This window comes from Centruroides sculpturatus, unplaced genomic scaffold (genome assembly GCF_000671375.1).
Source record: "Centruroides sculpturatus isolate CEXI.00-Female unplaced genomic scaffold, Cexi_2.0 scaffold2185, whole genome shotgun sequence".
NCBI lineage: Eukaryota > Metazoa > Arthropoda > Arachnida > Scorpiones > Buthidae > Centruroides > Centruroides sculpturatus.
In genome coordinates this window covers 6,502-25,319 of record NW_019389551.1, presented here as the reverse complement: position 1 = coordinate 25,319, position 18,818 = coordinate 6,502, and the positions used below count along the sequence as shown (strand labels likewise).

The 18,818-nt window shown below is 37.3% G+C and overlaps 5 protein-coding genes across 6 annotated transcripts; all 5 read right to left on the bottom strand.

The window, feature by feature from the left end:
* Positions 1 to 1,368: 1,368 nt before the first annotated feature.
* LOC111617306 lies at positions 1,369 to 2,553 on the bottom strand. Its single transcript, XM_023358616.1, has one exon. It carries the CDS (start codon positions 2,551 to 2,553, stop codon positions 1,369 to 1,371), a length of 1,185 nt encoding a protein of 394 aa, XP_023214384.1.
* A 25-nt stretch (positions 2,554 to 2,578) lies between these two features.
* Positions 2,579 to 3,469, bottom strand: LOC111617305. Its single transcript, XM_023358615.1, has one exon. The coding sequence runs from the start codon at positions 3,467 to 3,469 to the stop codon at positions 2,579 to 2,581; it is 891 nt and encodes a 296-aa protein (XP_023214383.1).
* A 3,985-nt stretch (positions 3,470 to 7,454) lies between these two features.
* On the bottom strand, positions 7,455 to 9,031 carry LOC111617302. 2 transcript variants are annotated; one of them, XM_023358610.1, is made up of 3 exons: positions 8,812 to 9,031; positions 8,324 to 8,654; positions 7,455 to 8,213 (listed from the first exon to the last, which is right to left on the bottom strand). In XM_023358610.1, exons 1-3 carry the CDS (start codon positions 8,976 to 8,978, stop codon positions 8,166 to 8,168), a joined length of 546 nt encoding a protein of 181 aa, XP_023214378.1. In that variant the 5' UTR covers positions 8,979 to 9,031; the 3' UTR covers positions 7,455 to 8,165. The 2 variants fall into 2 exon arrangements, with proteins under 2 accessions (XP_023214378.1, XP_023214377.1); XM_023358609.1 differs by having other exon boundaries at positions 7,455 to 8,654.
* A 4,095-nt stretch (positions 9,032 to 13,126) lies between these two features.
* On the bottom strand, positions 13,127 to 14,227 carry LOC111617304. The gene has a single exon (XM_023358614.1). It carries the CDS (start codon positions 14,225 to 14,227, stop codon positions 13,127 to 13,129), a length of 1,101 nt encoding a protein of 366 aa, XP_023214382.1.
* Positions 14,228 to 15,954: 1,727 nt separating this feature from the next.
* On the bottom strand, positions 15,955 to 17,042 carry LOC111617300. The gene is made up of 3 exons (XM_023358608.1): positions 16,823 to 17,042; positions 16,335 to 16,665; positions 15,955 to 16,224 (listed from the first exon to the last, which is right to left on the bottom strand). The coding sequence occupies exons 1-3, from the start codon at positions 16,987 to 16,989 to the stop codon at positions 16,177 to 16,179; spliced, it is 546 nt and encodes a 181-aa protein (XP_023214376.1). The 5' UTR covers positions 16,990 to 17,042; the 3' UTR covers positions 15,955 to 16,176.
* Between the last annotated feature and the right edge of the window lie 1,776 nt (positions 17,043 to 18,818).

The window sequence follows — 18,818 nt, the reverse complement described above, 5'->3', positions numbered from 1 at the left end:
GGATGTCGTGGGTTCGGTAAAAATGGCTTCCAAACAAAGTCTTTCATTATTGTTTAAAAGAAATTTTAGTATAAAACTTTATTTCCTTTCTTACATATTATTTACAAACTTATTATCTTTCACATAACAAAAAACTTGCAACGAATCACGTGACTCGACAAAACTCTTTAGTTTTAACTTCTACTCCTAATATGAAGGCAATTAAATCAAAAAAATGAGTCCAAAGCTCCGCCAGAGAAAAGGAGACGAAACATTACTAAAAAGTTACTTGAAAAAGAAAATTTTCCTAATAACTCTCATGATGATGAAGAAGACTGTCCATGCATATATTGCGATGATCTTTTTTTCCCGATCTAAGCCTGGAAAAGACTGGTTACGGTGCTTAAATTGTTTCTGTTGGGCTCATGCTTCTTGCGCTGACGTTTCTAAAAGAGCCAAGCGTTTCATTTGTAAACTTTGTCAGTAATTTTATAGTTTTTACGTGTATGTCATTTTGTCCATAGTGGTGATCTCGATTGAACTAACAATATTTTTTTCCTATTATTTTAATATTGTAAATGTTTAGTATATTTCATAGGTAAAAAAGCAAAGATGATTGGTGTAAAATATGACAGTGCTGTGATTTACCAATAAAGAGTTATGAACCTAAAATAAAACCGTATGTCATTTTGTCCGTATTTCCCCTACTTAGATCGAACATCTTCGATAGGAATCAAATTGTCAATCGGGGGGACTCACCCCGCGATCTGGGTTCCGATCCCGTTACAATTCGTAACGAGGAGGGAAGACCAATTAGAGAACAGGCAAATCGGCATCGACCTATCGGAATGTTCGATCTGGGACCCAGAAAAAAAAAACTTTAAAAACCGCGCAAAAATAGGATGTGAAGTTCTTGGTTCGTAGTTCTTGGCCTTTGGTTCGCAGTGCTCCTCTCCTGGATTCTTGTCATCCAGACATTCTCCCACGAGAACTTGTCAGATATTCAGAGGACTTGTCTTCACCCTCCCGTGCCATCAAGATCGCTAAAGTCCACCTGGTAGATAGAAGACCTCGGTCCAAATAGTGTTGTNTATAATAGAAGCCAAGTTTTTCAGAGTAAGCCTTAATCCTGTCTCTCTCCCCCGCGGGGGGAATATCAAAAAATCCCTTCTTAGTGTACTGTACATTCTGTTGACGTGTCCTATGTTACTAATCGCCCCCATGTGGGCGATTAGTAACAATGTGAGGCTCTGGAAGTGGGTCGAAATTAGTGCAGCGAAAATGTTTGTAATATCTTATGGAAAAAAATGTTCTAAAATTATAATTATTATTTTATATTGTAAAAAGAAACCATCAAACGCAAAATGAATATTTAATGTCCATATAAAGTCATATCTGTAGAAATTTCTGAGAAAAAACGAATTTCTCAGAAAGAAACAATAGATGAATTTGAGTAGGGGAAATACGGACAAAATGACATATACGTACAAAATGACATAGGCACCATAATTTGAATTTGGCGGTCTCAAGCGCGCAACTGACCATGANTTTCCTCATTTTAATCTTTGTTTTATATTTTTTGCAGTGTTCAAAATATTCCGTCCTCTTTCGCATTCTATCATTTTCGTTGCGGGCTCTTTGATATCTCCTTCTTAAATTATTGTTTCTTCGTCGCGTTATCGTAAGATCATCGTTCCACCAAGGCACTGCCCTGTGTCCCTTTTTCTTTTTAGGGATACATTGATTGCATATTGAAATTAGAGTCTGTTGAAAGTGGGTCACAATTCTATCCACCTCCTGCTTACAATTACATCCTTCCAACAAATCGACATCCATTAAATTACTCGCCTTCTCCTGAAAGAGCTGCCAGTTTGCTCTATTAATAGCGTAGAATCCGCTTTCAACCATGTATATGTCGTCCGTTGTACTGATATTAAAAAAGATATAACTATGATCGCTCAGGCTACTTAGCTCTGAAACTTGCCAAAATTTTATATATTTCAATGTGTTACTGCTACAGATCGTGAGATCGATCCAGCTTTTGCCGATGGGCGCATCGAACGTCGGCAGGGAGTCAGGCTGGTTAAGAATATGTAAATTGTTTGCATTTGTAAATTCAAGAATCTGGTCGGCCCGTTCATCGTTATCCGGGTCTCCCCAGAGCTCAGAGTGAGCGTTCAGATCGCCACTTATAATGATGTTCTTGTCTCTAAAGTGATTAGTAATTGTTTCCATTTCTTGGATAATTGGAGTTAAATCCATTGTAATCGGGCAATAAACACTCAACATCAGGAAGTTCCTTGGACCATTACCCACCTCGAAACATGTTATAAATTTGTTACTAAGTTCATGATGAAAAACCACTGGTATATTTGGATTACTTATCACAGCAACCGTGGACGGACAAAAGTCCTTATTGTATATTACCCTGTAAGCTGTCCGCAGACACGCCGGTATCCCTTTACAACAATAGGGTTCCTGGATCAACGCTAAGTCCACTTTTTCTAATGTCTTGACTAATGCCGAGGTTCCGCTGATGGATCGTTGAACGTTTATCTGTACAATTTTTATCATACTATCCTTTATTTTGCTTGTATTATTATTCGCCATAATCAGTTTTATCTATTAATATTTTCCTGATTCTCTGAATCAGCGGGCACTGTTTAGAGCAAGCGTTATGGTTCAATACTTTCAGCTTTTCTCTTTTACAATTGACGCACTCTGTCTTGTCTCTCCTAGAACAGTCTTTAAACTTGTGATCAAGGCCGCATTGGCTACAAGTCGGCCCTTTCTCCGTACAATCTTTAGCTATGTGACCAATTTTACAACATTGGTAGCATTGTGTGACCGCTATATAATCATCGACCCCGCACCTGGTCCATCCCAGGTTGGTCTTTTTAATTTGGATCATTAATTTCCTTATGGTTGGGGTAGTTTCTAGTACCCAATTCGTTGTGTTTTTATTTTTGTTCCCAAATTGAAACTTGACTTCTGTGTTGTTACTAAACTCTTCAGCTGTCATATTCGTTTTGATTATTTCATTTTGTTCATAGAGACATTCTGTTATCTCATCCTTGGTTATGTCGGTTGCAACACCATACAATACAACCCTTGGTTTTCTTCTTGATGGTACCTTTGTTTTCAGACCTGCTTTAGTTTCTATTGCCTTCCTTAGTTTCTCTCTCTCCTCTGTCGTTGCTACCTCAATGGCAACGCCACCTCTCCTGAGTTTCCGTACTGACTGTATTCCGATACCCATCTTTTTGGGGTTAATCTTTTTCTTTAGTTTTTGCTTGGTTCGTTCTGCGTCGTCTTCTTCAGACTCCGGATCAACAAGTATTACTTCTTTTTTGGGTTTCTGTACCTTTCTTGTCGCTATCTGTGCGTATGTTGGCGTAGTTGGAGTTTTCAGCTCAAGTATAGTGTCAATTTTCTTTTGTAGTTTCTGCACTGCCACTTGCAATGGATCTCTAGTTCTTTCCTTTAACATCTNACCTGGTAGATAGAAGACCTCGGTCCAAATAGTGTTGTACAGCCCGGAGTCGACGTCTTCACGCCTCCATCGCCGGAAGAAAAACTATCGTCAGAACAGTTGAACTTTTAGTGTTACGAACTTGTTGCTCGACTTTGGATAGGTGTTACGCCGTTTTAAGAATTTGTTGTAAGAAATATTTTTATATTTATTAAACGGTATACGATGGATAACCTGTCTCAGTAAGTTCTTTCACTCCCATACGACAGTGCTGACCGCTCGACTGTCGCGACACCTTCTCCCCAATCGGCAAACCTCACAGCAATTTATATTTTGGGGGGAGAAACAATTTTCTGGGCGATATACTAAAACATTATATTAAGAATAATTAGATATTTTATTCGTTATATCGTACAACAATTAAATATATATCATTATTCTAGTCACAAGTCTATTCGATGCAGCACGAATTTGGCGTTAGCCTTGGCCCTGGGCATCCGAATTTTGAAGTGAAGGGGGCGACACTACGTAACGGTTTTATTGAAGGGGGCGATACTACGTTGAAGGGGGCGACGATTTCTTAGAGGTTGAGAAACACTGGTTTAGACAGCGCTGAATTGCTATGATCAATCAGTAAATACTGTCAGACACTATTAGAACATTTCTTACTTTCTGTTAAATTCTCTCGTTTAACAATAGATTCCAATTATCAAAGAGAATCACTTGTTGATGGATATTTTGTATTTTATATAAAATTTAATTTTGTTGTATTTGTTGATAATATTATTAACAGATGAGTTTCCGAAAAATCTGAGTCATCGCCAAATGTACTGAACGAAAAAATAGATATGATAAAGCTTAATATAAAGTAATATAAAGTTATATTACCTAGGAAGCATAAACATTTTTCATTATTCCTACGCATCCATGTAATCAAATTTAAAAATTATATAAAATCAAAATAAACACACAAAAATAAAAGAAAGTAAAAGGTTTTTTTCGAAGCTTATTTATAAACAATCTTTGCAGAACAAGCATTTTGACATTTTTCATAAAAATTCTCTGAAAGTAAAGAGACGTCCCCGTTTACTTTTGACTACCGATGTTTTATTAGGTATTCTTTTCTTTTCTCAACGTGGTTCTGCTTCCATCTGCAAGATAAAGTTCAGGCAAAAAATGTTGTTGTCTGTTACCATTCAGTTAAAGATGAGAATCCCTGTGTTTATGAGAACGACGTCAAATCTGCGTAGCCTAATGACGACTTCCTGTTTTTACACTGTACTTTCTGAACACTTGATCGAGCGTCTGCTTCGTGCTTTGTCTTGCAAAAGATTGCCGATTCTGATGTCTTTTTATTGTCTGTTGTAATGTCCTTTTGCGAGTGAAGGTTACTCAAAAGAAGTAATTTTCAAGATGTAGTCATGGTTTTGCATGTCCCAAATGTCTTGTGAGTTCCTGACCTTTTTTGGTTTAGATGTGGTCTATCGTTTATCAATTCATTACTTTCAACTGGACTATTACCGTTTTGCTTCAAGTTTTTGTCAAAACCCAGAAAATGAAAAAGTTGTTAGTAGTTACTTTGTTTTGTGGCTCACTGGTATGAAAGCCTGAGCAGGATTACAATGTTCTAAAACATAGATGGACTTGTCACTTCGTTACAACTGATTCTTACCGAATAAAAAAAATTTTTTTCCATATAGTGGGAACACGTAGATCGATTATTATTTGTCTAATTACTTGACTTGCTGATTTCCACATCGATTCCTATAGCTTCTTCCCTCTTCAGCTAAAATTGTGTTTCATAACCAGTTGAATATTTTTTTAGTATATTAAGAATTTACAAATAAATTATGTAATGAAAGAAATGATATTGGATTGACAGTTTAATGAAAACATATATATGTGCTATCGTACCTTGAAGGTCTTATATGGAAAATCAGTAACTATTCAGTTGTTAGACACGTGAATGAAAAAATATCGGAAAACATCACGCAGCCAGCCCATATTGTCCAGGCTCAGAATCCAATGTTCGGTGGTTATATAGGACTACATTTGGCCATTAGTGAGAGGATGAAAAAATGGATGTACAGTAGAACTAAAGAATAGTGAATGAAAACAATGCGGTGTATGAAGTGCACTTTCGGTAAATTACTTAATGGTAATTAGTTAAAATTCGTCGTATTTGTAAAGAACTATATCATATTACAGCACTATGCTAAACAGTTTGGAAATTTGTTTCCTTACTCGTAATACCTGGAATGTTACAGAGATTCTAGTTGACAGAATCGCAAACTTTCACTTGCAATTTTTTAATTACGATAACTAAAAAATGTTATTGTATGTTATTTTTCAGTCAATGAAACTGTTGTTTTTAGTATAGAAAAAAGGTTATTTAATTGCATTTAGCGCACTAGTAACTGTTTAGTTGGCGATTTTTTCGTGTGTCTGTATGTAATCACTAGTGCGCTATTTGCAACCGAAATTTAAAAATTACCGGTAATTTATGGATTAAAACTTTTTTCCACCTAAGATTAATATCGTGTATTTTAAATAATATAATTTTAATTTGTTTTTGATGTTAAAATTGACTTTTTTTAAAGAACATCACTTTGAAAAGAAAAAGTTGCTTATTTCAAGGTTTGTCTATAGTGAGTGGTAACCAGAAAACGAAATCTAAAAGACGAAGTGTCGTTATTTTCCTATTTATGGCTTAGCCGCTAAGAAATGTCAGGAGTATCGTCAGTTATTAAAGGTATTTGGTTCCGATGCTACTTTGAATCCGTCTATAGATAGTGGACAGCCGAAGAGGTCCAGACAAGTTCAAATCCGGGAAAAACCCCGACAGACTTTTTACTGATAATCTAATGAAAATGTCTGATGCTTCGTCTTTCACTACGGGGACTTACAACTGTGAGCATGGACAAATATGTGAGGATCGTAGGCACGATTTTGCGCAAATTTAAAGAAATAATTAAGCCTGTTTCTCCGTCGCGATCTTTAAGAAAACATCGCACAAAAAACGGATTGAATGACATCTTTTCTATCAACAGCTTGAAAGAATTATAATCATCGAGTGTTAAAGTAAACAACCTATTGTTATAACAGGCGAAAGCCAACTGACGAAAGAGTAAATAGAAGGAATCGGACAAATCTCGAACCATATATAGTCATGACAGGTTCTTTTAAGTGACATCATTACGTCATCGATAGACACCTCTGACCTCATGCCTGCAAAATCAACCTTCATTCCAACAACACTCGATCACCTGATGGATTTTCCATTCCAAAAGCGAATATAAGGATAAAGTATCCGCACATACAGGCGTTCGTCACCAGAAGAGCATAGAAGTTCTCCATTCCTCAGCCACTCGTCGACCATACCCACTTGTCAGTGGACACCGGTGGGCTTCCCAAGACGCCATACAGGAGGTAAACCAGCCACCCTGCTGCCAACGGATTTCCCCCAGGACGGCTAGACTCGGCATTATCCAGCTGCCTCCCTCTCAGAGGTATTTAGTTAGAAATTGTGTAAGTTCTGTCTTTCAGGGACCAGGAAAGCGCCTCGTGAAACGCATAGTATTTAGTTATGTATTTTGTAGCTTGTTGTAACCATAGCTCTAGATTTATATTAAACTTTTGTTGCGTGTATTTATTACCTGTCGTTATTCGACTCCTATCGACTCGCTCACTGAATTCCCCACTCGCATATTACTAAAGAGCCTCCTACGCCATCCTACAACCATGTGAGCGGTTTTTGCCCAACCCTGCCGTTAAGGGGCATTAAGGAACCACTCGACATATTAGCCCCCGGTTTCTCACAAATGTATTGATACAATAAACCTCGAAGAAAAATGTTCACTTACAAGTTAGTGCCTACAGGATGGATAAAATCAAAAATTAAATAACTCAAAAAACTTCGATAGTAAAAATTTAATTTAATTAATCGAAATTAAAACGCATAAATTTTTAAATATTACGAGATTAACATTATTTAATAACGACGAAAATTAATTTGTGTATCAGTTTTTAAAAGTCGGGTACGACATCGAAGTAGATGTACTCCAATTCATCTTGCAATTTCAATCCAGATTGCAAATATTTAAAACTTTGAATTCCTTCGAATGGATTGTAGTAATTTGCCGAGGGACTGATTCTTATGTCATTTTCTGCAATGACTTGTGTATCAATTTTAACAACCAATCGATAATATGTAAACTTTAGAACCCGTAGCAGATGACTCAATAAAATACATCCGTTCATATTACATGCTGTTCTCAAACGATATTTTGTCCGTAACTTCAAGTTAGCAGAAAAATTCAAGATTACAGTTATACCTTCTTCCCTGCAATGTGTTATAGGAAGATACAATTTGGTGATAAAACAATCTTCCTTAGCAACTATGTCGCATATGAATCGAATATTTGTGTTCATTTTCCTTACTTTCTTAATAAAGTATGCACTTCGATTCACATAAGAGAACCAGGACGAGAGTAATTCGTGTTTTCTAGGACAAGTAATGTCACAAATACTCTCTGGAATAAACCATGTCTCCTCGAAATCCTTATTTTGCAAGTAACATCTGATTGCATCTCTTTCTACGTCCGTTAAGATCGGTTCAACGAACACTTGAGATTCCAGAAACCATTCTGGCATTGTCAGAAATCTTATGTATTGAGGGAATGGTTTCATCACCTGCCTTAGAGCTTTTTCATTATTAACTGTTTTCTTGGCCCATTTTAAAACTACTGTGAAGATTAACACACTAAAAATAAAAAATTTTTAGTTAAAAACAAGTAAAAATTATACTCTTTCTATTTCCGATTTCGAGGATTCTATGAGCCAAACCAATGGTTTTAATAATTGAATTTATACTGTGAAGATGTCTGTTTCGTCAATAAATGGATTTATTGGCCTACGAACGAGTCTATCCATGGTTGTTGCTTGACAGTTCAGCCATTCGTTCGATGAGAAAATTTCTTGCCATTTCGAATTAAATATATTCCAGCACAAATATTGTAATCTTTCATCGTCCTGTTGACATGCTAAGTCATGTACATAACACACGTTCTTAACTCTTGACGGATCGGTCATGAAATTTCGACATTCTTTATTTAAATTACGTAGGTTTAATCGTTTGCTTATGCAAAATATGTCCGTTGCATTCTGCATTAATTTTATGGTTTTTGGTCCTTTTTCCAGATATCTATAAACAAAAAATGCGATTAAAAAGGAACTATAATTAGAGCCACTGTATATGATTTAAAACTGATGGTAATTATCGTTATAGCGGAAGATAACGATATTAATGCAAATTAGAATATGTCAACGTAAGTATTAAATAGATAATTACAGAAACTCACTCTTTAATTTGTTGCAAAACATCCGACGAGTATGGTAAGTAAAGAGAGACAGATGTATTTGAATAAGGACGTAATAGCATTTTTATTCTTTCGCTACATTCACGCAAAATAGATTTCGAGAAATGGATCTGTTGTTTGTCATTGCAGAATATTGTTATCCGATCCATATATCTTAAATAAATATTAGATATGCGATATACTGTACTTTAAATAATGTAAGGAAAATTATTGTCGAATTTACATTATTGTTTCGTTATAAAAACCTTCGTAACAGTATTGACTTGAAAGATTAACCGTAATTATATTTAATGATAGCTAGAGCTGTTTAATAACTTTTATTTGTTTTAACTGTTATTCAGCGGTCCAAATATTTCATCATACGCGGAAGACGTAGGAATATTTATACCAACACACATCACTTTGGCTCTGTATGCAACAAGCATTTTATTTATTCCAGACAACACTCGTGCTTTTTTTTTTTCATTGAGTAATCATCATTTCCCCTACTAGGGGATCAGAGTCCTCCCTGTCCCGCTATCGCACCACAGGGAAAACGTTTCTTTATTACAATGTTTCATTACAAACAGATAAAACAACAAGTTTTCATTACAAAATATATAAAATTAACATTAAACTATTGGCGCGCTCTTGCTCGCCTTACAGAGGCCACCGGAAGCTTTCCGGTGCAGTAGGCTTGGGGTACACTTTCCCCAACCTTTACATCAATATCCTTCTAAAGAAGGAGAATAGATCGCAAGTAAGATTTTTATCTCGTATCATTAGATATAAGTCCAGATTAGAGTTAGTGCTGCTTAGTTGATGGATCGCTGAGAGCTCAACTCTCTGTTGTTCATATCTGTAACATTTACTTAACAGATGATCCATGTCTTGTAACTCTTCGCCACAAACGCAACTACTGTTCTGTTTTTTACCAATACGCTGTAAGTATGCGTTGCAATTACCGTGGCCAGTTAATACTTGGCTAGTAATGTGGTTTATAGGAATCCAGTGTAAGTCTTTAACTCGTTCTTCGAGATTCGGTAACAACCAAAATGTATGTCTCCCTTTGCTGGAGTTAGTCCACCTGTCTTGCCATTCCGAAATGGTGACACTTCTAAGTTTATATTTTACTCCCGAGAGAGGGAGTTTGCTATAAGTTATATCCGCTAGATGGGCAGCCTCCTTAGCTGCCCGATCCGCAATTTCATTCCCAACAATGCCCGAGTGGGCTTTCACCCAACGAAATTTTATATTAAGTTTATATTTCCGTATAGTAGTTTTTATGTTGACTGCAGTTAAACTGGTATCTTGAAACCTCTGGAGTGCATGAATTGCCGATCTACTGTCTGTGTTTATCAATACCTTGTTCGATTCACAATTAACTGAGATCCATTCAACGGCCATCTCTATTGCTTTTAATTCGGCCTGAAACACCAAACAACTATCGCTTAGTCTGATTTTATCTTCATAAACTTTGTTCTCGTTGTTAATAACAACAAAGGCCGCTCCAACCTTCCCGTCTACTTTGGAGCCATCTGTAAACACCTCCACCTCACCTCGCTCCTCTTCATGGGCAGTTTGAATCTTTTGTCGGTAGTATGGTTCAGGAAGTTCAATCATTGATGGTTTCAGGTCAACTTCTGGCCCAGCTATTTCCTGTCCTTCCACTGTAATCCTTACACCCCTTCTGCACTTATATTGAGCAGCTTTTTCTTTTACTATAAGATCTATAGGAGGAGTGCCTGCAAGCACCTGCAGCGCCTCCGTTGACACCGTACGATATGCTTTCGTCAACCGTAGGAGGGCGCACCTCTGCATACTATTCAATTTGTTTTGTATGCATTTCTTCTCTGTTGCCGTGTGCCATGCGATTGCTCCGTAGGTCGCCCGTGGAATGAAGGCTCCCTTATAAATAACTTCGAGTGCATCCTGACCGAGTCCCCAGTTAGACTTGGCTACTCTCGCCAGTGCGTTAAACATTGTTGTACATTTGTTCCGTATATAGATTGCATTAGGAAGCCAAGTTAACCTGTTATCTAAAATAATGCCCAAGTATCTGAGCTGCTTCTCTACTTTGACATTCTCCTGTCCCATTTTAATGGTTGGGATCCGTTTGTATAGATCTGTTGTTCGGCCCGTGGAGAAAACAATCGCTCTAGTCTTTGTTGGATTAAATGACAACTTTATATCTTTCCCTTTCCTTATTATATTATCAAGGGTATGCTTACTGATAGTTTCGATCTCTCTTCTGGAGTCTGCGCCGAATATAATAATTGTGTCGTCTGCGTAAGCAAGTTCAGCTACCGCTGGATGTTTGTCCATACGCAGCAGCTGATCGTAAGCCAGATTCCAAAAGAGGGGCCCCAAGTTAGAGCCCTGCGGGCACCCTCTATTCAATGCTTTAATAACTTCTGCTCTATTGGTATTATATATTATGCTGCGATTGTACAAATAGTCCTTCACCAGGTAAAATATATTTTCAGGACATTTCGCTTCCCTGAGTGACTGGATAATCAGGGGCCACCATGTGTGGTCGAATGCGCCCCTTATGTCTAAACTTATTGCGCAACAATACTTTCTATTTGCCAATATGTACTCGATCTCGCTGATCACTTTGTAGATAACATCGTCAGTACTTCTATCGGGAAGAAACCCGAATTGTTTAGCAGATAAATAATTTGTTTTAACTATGTGGTAGGTAATACGTTGGCTGATCAAATAGTCTAGAATTTTCCCGAGCAGAGGAAGTAGGCTTATTGGCCTATAGTTCTTCGCTGTTCTTTGATTGACTTCATCTCCCTTCGGTATAATTACCAGCTTTGCCCTCTTCCAGATTGACGGGAAGATCTTCCATTTGAGACATAAATTGTACATGGTCGTCATATAGGTAGGGCTAATCTCCCACAGTTTCACCACAATTTCTGTCACGATTCCGTCTAGTCCCGGAGCTTTACCAGGTTTTAATCTTTTGACGGCGTTTTCCACTTCTTCCACAGTGAACTCTGGATCGTCTTTGCTTCTATAAGGCAAGTCTCCATTTTCCCGTACTTGTCTTTGGTACGGCGTTTCGTTCTCATCACTGTCATATGGGAAGAAAGCGTCCATTAAACTATTGATCGTCTCCTCAATTCCCACCGTAAAATTACCTTCGGAAACGATAGATGTAAGGAGGGGAGGCTTTTTTAATTTGCCTGTGCATGCTTTATATAAGAAACCCCAAGGCTTAGTGGTACTCGCAGAGCAGTATTCTCTCCACGATTCTATTTTCCTCATTTTAATCTTTGTTTTATATTTTTTGCAGTGTTCAAAATATTCCGTCCTCTTTCGCATTCTATCATTTTCGTTGCGGGCTCTTTGATATCTCCTTCTTAAATTATTGTTTCTTCGTCGCGTTATCGTAAGATCATCGTTCCACCAAGGCACTGCCCTGTGTCCCTTTTTCTTTTTAGGGATACATTGATTGCATATTGAAATTAGAGTCTCTTGAAAGTGGGTCACAATTCTATCCACCTCCTGCTTACAATTACATCCTTCCAACAAATCGACATCCATTAAATTACTCGCCTTCTCCTGAAAGAGCTGCCAGTTTGCTCTATTAATAGCGTAGAATCCGCTTTCAACCATGTATATGTCGTCCGTTGTACTGATATTAAAAAAGATATAACTATGATCGCTCAGGCTACTTAGCTCTGAAACTTGCCAAAATTTTATATATTTCAATGTGTTACTGCTACAGATCGTGAGATCGATCCAGCTTTTGCCGATGGGCGCATCGAACGTCGGCAGGGAGTCAGGCTGGTTAAGAATATGTAAATTGTTTGCATTTGTAAATTCAAGAATCTGGTCGGCCCGTTCATCGTTATCCGGGTCTCCCCAGAGCTCAGAGTGAGCGTTCAGATCGCCACTTATAATGATGTTCTTGTCTCTAAAGTGATTAGTAATTGTTTCCATTTCTTGGATAATTGGAGTTAAATCCATTGTAATCGGGCAATAAACACTCAACATCAGGAAGTTCCTTGGACCATTACCCACCTCGAAACATGTTATAAATTTGTTACTAAGTTCATGATGAAAAACCACTGGTATATTTGGATTACTTATCACAGCAACCGTGGACGGACAAAAGTCCTTATTGTATATTACCCTGTAAGCTGTCCGCAGACACGCCGGTATCCCTTTACAACAATAGGGTTCCTGGATCAACGCTAAGTCCACTTTTTCTAATGTCTTGACTAATGCCGAGGTTCCGCTGATGGATCGTTGAACGTTTATCTGTACAATTTTTATCATACCATCCTTTATTTTGCTTGTATTATTATTCGCCATAATCAGTTTTATCTATTAATATTTTCCTGATTCTCTGAATCAGCGGGCACTGTTTAGAGCAAGCGTTATGGTTCAATACTTTCAGCTTTTCTCTTTTACAATTGACGCACTCTGTCTTGTCTCTCCTAGTACAGTCTTTAAACTTGTGATCAAGGCCGCATTGGCTACAAGTCGGCCCTTTCTCCGTACAATCTTTAGCTATGTGACCAATTTTACAACATTGGTAGCATTGTGTGACCGCTATATAATCATCGACCCCGCACCTGGTCCATCCCAGGTTGGTCTTTTTAATTTGGATCATTAATTTCCTTATTGTTGGGGTAGTTTCTAGTACCCAATTCGTTGTGTTTTTATTTTTGTTCCCAAATTGAAACTTGACTTCTGTGTTGTTACTAAACTCTTCAGCTGTCATATTTGTTTTGATTATTTCATTTTGTTCATAGAGACATTCTGTTATCTCATCCTTGGTTATGTCGGTTGCAACACCATACAATACAACCCTTGGTTTTCTTCTTGATGGTACCTTTGTTTTCAGACCTGCTTTAGTTTCTATTGCCTTCCTTAGTTTCTCTCTCTCCTCTGTCGTTGCTACCTCAATGGCAACGCCACCTCTCCTGAGTTTCCGTACTGACTGTATTCCGATACCCATCTTTTTGGGGTTAATCTTTTTCTTTAGTTTTTGCTTGGTTCGTTCTGCGTCGTCTTCTTCAGACTCCGGATCAACAAGTATTACTTCTTTTTTGGGTTTCTGTACCTTTCTTGTCGCTATCTGTGCGTATGTTGGCGTAGTTGGAGTTTTCAGCTCAAGTATAGTGTCAATTTTCTTTTGTAGTTTCTGCACTGCCACTTGCAATGGATCTCTAGTTCTTTCCTTTAACATCTCGATAATTCTGTCGATCTGGGTGCACACGTAGGTAACGTGTTCTTCTGTATCTATTCTGCATCTCTTATGCGATGTCATGTAATGGATCACCTCTTCGCGGATACCTTCCGCAGTTTTCACCTGCTCGTCTTCAGGCAGGACTTCCATTTCTTCAGGTGACGACAACTCGTCGTCGGAAACAAGTAAATGCGGCCTTTTAGCCGACATAGTCCTGAAAAGGACTGGAAAGTCTTTGATTGCAGTTGTCGCTTAGTTTCGCCCTTTCGGGCTACTTGCGGGCAGGACCACGTGGAGGTGCGACACTACTTCCCCTGGACTGTTATAAGTGTTAAAAAGAGCAAGACTAAAAGAGCGCAGCGAAATTCGCCAAAGAATAGCCAGTGAAGCTCAAAAGAACGCAAAACAAATCAATGGGACACCCTGCCCGATTCCATTGACTATCCAAACACCATTGTCAAACTTCTAGACGTACAGGAAAGCAGCGCTGAATGTCCGACGTACATGTTTTCATGATTAAAACTTCGGCCTCAACCTCACTAATATCGGCTTCACTTGGCAAGAATTAACTGATAAATGCACGAACAAAGTGTGGAAGAAGTTATGGCTGCAGGTATCCAAGAATTTTCAACGAGAAGAGCCTATTACTGTATCGTTAGGTTGATCAAACTCAACCTAATTGATACAGTAAGACTAGAAGATGTAGATGAACAGGATATTGAGGAGTTACCTCAGGTTTCTGGTGAGAGCCTTACCAATGATGACCTTCAAGAACTGGCAGAACAAGGAATCCATGTAGAACTGGAAAATAGTGATTCTGAAAACAAAGAACCCAAAAAATTTCTCTACAGATTTCCTTAGTAAAAGTTTGGTAACGATAACCGAAATTGTTGATCAAATTGTAGCAATGATTTAGATTTTGAAAGGAGTGCAAAAGCAAAACGAAGCATTTTGTATGCGATCTTCTGCTACCGACATTTTCTTAAGGAAAGAGAAAAGTGACAAATGAAACTTCATGTCTTTATTGCAAAAAAACAAGAATTTCAGAAAAGTGAGGACCTTCGTCACAAAAAATGAACTTTATATTTCTGTGTGCATATGTTTATGTGTTATTTAACATATATTATTATACAAATTAATATAAAAATAACTTAAATTTAAAGTAAAATTTTTTTATTTTAGGTCGCATGTCTCCCTAACCCTATTTACTCTATGTTAAAATTACCTTGTTTAACACTGTTTCATTTAGCGCTTTGCTGTCTAGGAACACATCCCTTGCTTTAAGCGGGATCTTACATTATTTGTTATATAAATATTCAATTTTATTGTTTTTTAGNAAAAATTAAATAACTCAAAAAACTTCGATAGTAAAAATTTAATTTAATTAATCGAAATTAAAACGCATAAATTTTTAAATATTACGAGATTAACATTATTTAATAACGACGAAAATTAATTTGTGTATCAGTTTTTAAAAGTCGGGTACGACATCGAAGTAGATGTACTCCAATTCATCTTGCAATTTCAATCCAGATTGCAAATATTTAAAACTTTGAATTCCTTCGAATGGATTGTAGTAATTTGCCGAGGGACTGATTCTTATGTCATTTTCTGCAATGACTTGTGTATCAATTTTAACAACCAATCGATAATATGTAAACTTTAGAACCCGTAGCAGATGACTCAATAAAATACATCCGTTCATATTACATGCTGTTCTCAAACGATATTTTGTCCGTAACTTCAAGTTAGCAGAAAAATTCAAGATTACAGTTATACCTTCTTCCCTGCAATGTGTTATAGGAAGATACAATTTGGTGATAAAACAATCTTCCTTAGCAACTATGTCGCATATGAATCGAATATTTGTGTTCATTTTCCTTACTTTCTTAATAAAGTATGCACTTCGATTCACATAAGGGAACCAGGACGAGAGTAATTCGTGTTTTCTAGGACAAGTAATGTCACAAATACTCTCTGGAATAAACCATGTCTCCTCGAAATCCTTATTTTGCAAGTAACATCTGATTGCATCTCTTTCTACGTCCGTTAAGATCGGTTCAACGAACACTTGAGATTCCAGAAACCATTCTGGCATTGTCAGAAATCTTATGTATTGAGGGAATGGTTTCATCACCTGCCTTAGAGCTTTTTCATTATTAACTGTTTTCTTGGCCCATTTTAAAACTACTGTGAAGATTAACACACTAAAAATAAAAAATTTTTAGTTAAAAACAAGTAAAAATTATACTCTTTCTATTTCCGATTTCGAGGATTCTATGAGCCAAACCAATGGTTTTAATAATTGAATTTATACTGTGAAGATGTCTGTTTCGTCAATAAATGGATTTATTGGCCTACGAACGAGTCTATCCATGGTTGTTGCTTGACAGTTCAGCCATTCGTTCGATGAGAAAATTTCTTGCCATTTCGAATTAAATATATTCCAGCACAAATATTGTAATCTTTCATCGTCCTGTTGACATGCTAAGTCATGTACATAACACACGTTCTTAACTCTTGACGGATCGGTCATGAAATTTCGACATTCTTTATTTAAATTACGTAGGTTTAATCGTTTGCTTATGCAAAATATGTCCGTTGCATTCTGCATTAATTTTATGGTTTTTGGTCCTTTTTCCAGATATCTATAAACAAAAAATGCGATTAAAAAGGAACTATAATTAGAGCCACTGTATATGATTTAAAACTGATGGTAATTATCGTTATAGCGGAAGATAACGATATTAATGCAAATTAGAATATGTCAACGTAAGTATTAAATAGATAATTACAGAAACTCACTCTTTAATTTGTTGCAAAACATCCGACGAGTATGGTAAGTAAAGAGAGACAGATGTATTTGAATAAGGACGTAATAGCATTTTTATTCTTTCGCTACATTCACGCAAAATAGATTTCGAGAAATGGATCTGTTGTTTGTCATTGCAGAATATTGTTATCCGATCCATATATCTTAAATAAATATTAGATATGCGATATACTGTACTTTAAATAATGTAAGGAAAATTATTGTCGAATTTACATTATTGTTTCGTTATAAAAACCTTCGTAACAGTATTGACTTGAAAGATTAACCGTAATTATATTTAATGATAGCTAGAGCTGTTTAATAACTTTTATTTGTTTTAACTGTTATTCAGCGGTCCAAATATTTCATCATACGCGGAAGACGTAGGAATATTTATACCAACACACATCACTTTGGCTCTGTATGCAACAAGCATTTTATTTATTCCAGACAACACTCGTGCTTTTTTTTTTTCATTGAGTAATCATCATTTCCCCTACTAGGGGATCAGAGTCCTCCCTGTCCCGCTATCGCACCACAGGGAAAACGTTTCTTTATTACAATGTTTCATTACAAACAGATAAAACAACAAGTTTTCATTACAAAATATATAAAATTAACATTAAACTATTGGCGCGCTCTTGCTCGCCTTACAGAGGCCACCGGAAGCTTTCCGGTGCAGTAGGCTTGGGGTACACTTTCCCCAACCTTTACATCAATATCCTTCTAAAGAAGGAGAATAGATCGCAAGTAAGATTTTTATCTCGTATCATTAGATATAAGTCCAGATTAGAGTTAGTGCTGCTTAGTTGATGGATCGCTGAGAGCTCAACTCTCTGTTGTTCATATCTGTAACATTTACTTAACAGATGATCCATGTCTTGTAACTCTTCGCCACAAACGCAACTACTGTTCTGTTTTTTACCAATACGCTGTAAGTATGCGTTGCAATTACCGTGGCCAGTTAATACTTGGCTAGTAATGTGGTTTATAGGAATCCAGTGTAAGTCTTTAATTCGTTCTTCGAGATTCGGTAACAACCAAAATGTATGTCTCCCTTTGCTGGAGTTAGTCCACCTGTCTTGCCATTCCGAAATGGTGACACTTCTAAGTTTATATTTTACTCCCGAGAGAGGGAGTTTGCTATAAGTTATATCCGCTAGATGGGCAGCCTCCTTAGCTGCCCGATCCGCAATTTCATTCCCAACAATGCCCGAGTGGGCTTTCACCCAACGAAATTTTATATTAAGTTTATATTTCCGTATAGTAGTTTTTATGTTGACTGCAGTTAAACTGGTATCTTGAAACCTCTGGAGTGCATGAATTGCCGATCTACTGTCTGTGGTTATCAATACCTTGTTCGATTCACAATTAACTGAGATCCATTCAACGGCCATCTCTATTGCTTTTAATTCGGCCTGAAACACCGAACAACTATCGCTTAGTCTGATTTTATCTTCATAAACTTTGTTCTCGTTGTTAATAACAACAAAGGCCGCTCCAACCTTCCCGTCTACTTTGGAGCCATCTGTAAACACCTCCACCTCACCTCGCTCCTCTTCATGGGCAGTTTGAATCTTTTGTCGGTAGTATGGTTCAGGAAGTTCAATCATTGATGGTTTCAGGTCAACTTCTGGCCCAGCTATTTCCTGTCCTTCCACTGTAATCCTTACACCCCTTCTGCACTTATATTGAGCAGCTTTTTCTTTTACTATAAGATCTATAGGAGGAGTGCCTGCAAGCACCTGCAGCGCCTCCGTTGACACCGTACGATATGCTTTCGTCAACCGTAGGAGGGCGCACCTCTGCATACTATTCAATTTGTTTTGTATGCATTTCTTCTCTGTTGCCGTGTGCCATGCGATTGCTCCGTAGGTCGCCCGTGGAATGAAGGCTCCCTTATAAATAACTTCGAGTGCATCCTGACCGAGTCCCCAGTTAGACTTGGCTACTCTCGCCAGTGCGTTAAACATTGTTGTACATTTGTTC

Coding starts and splice junctions, on each gene's coding strand:
- LOC111617302 (XM_023358609.1), bottom strand. CDS start 8,140: ATGAAACCATTCCCTCAATACATAAGATTTCTGACAATGCCAGAATGG.
- LOC111617300 (XM_023358608.1), bottom strand. CDS start 16,989: ATGGATCGGATAACAATATTCTGCAATGACAAACAACAGATCCATTTC. Junction 16,666..16,822: donor GTTTTGCAACAAATTAAAGA/GTGAGTTTCTGT, acceptor TTTTGTTTATAG/ATATCTGGAAAAAGGACCAA. Junction 16,225..16,334: donor ACGAAACAGACATCTTCACA/GTATAAATTCAA, acceptor TTTTATTTTTAG/TGTGTTAATCTTCACAGTAG.
- LOC111617305 (XM_023358615.1), bottom strand. CDS start 3,469: ATGTTAAAGGAAAGAACTAGAGATCCATTGCAAGTGGCAGTGCAGAAA.
- LOC111617304 (XM_023358614.1), bottom strand. CDS start 14,227: ATGTCGGCTAAAAGGCCGCATTTACTTGTTTCCGACGACGAGTTGTCG.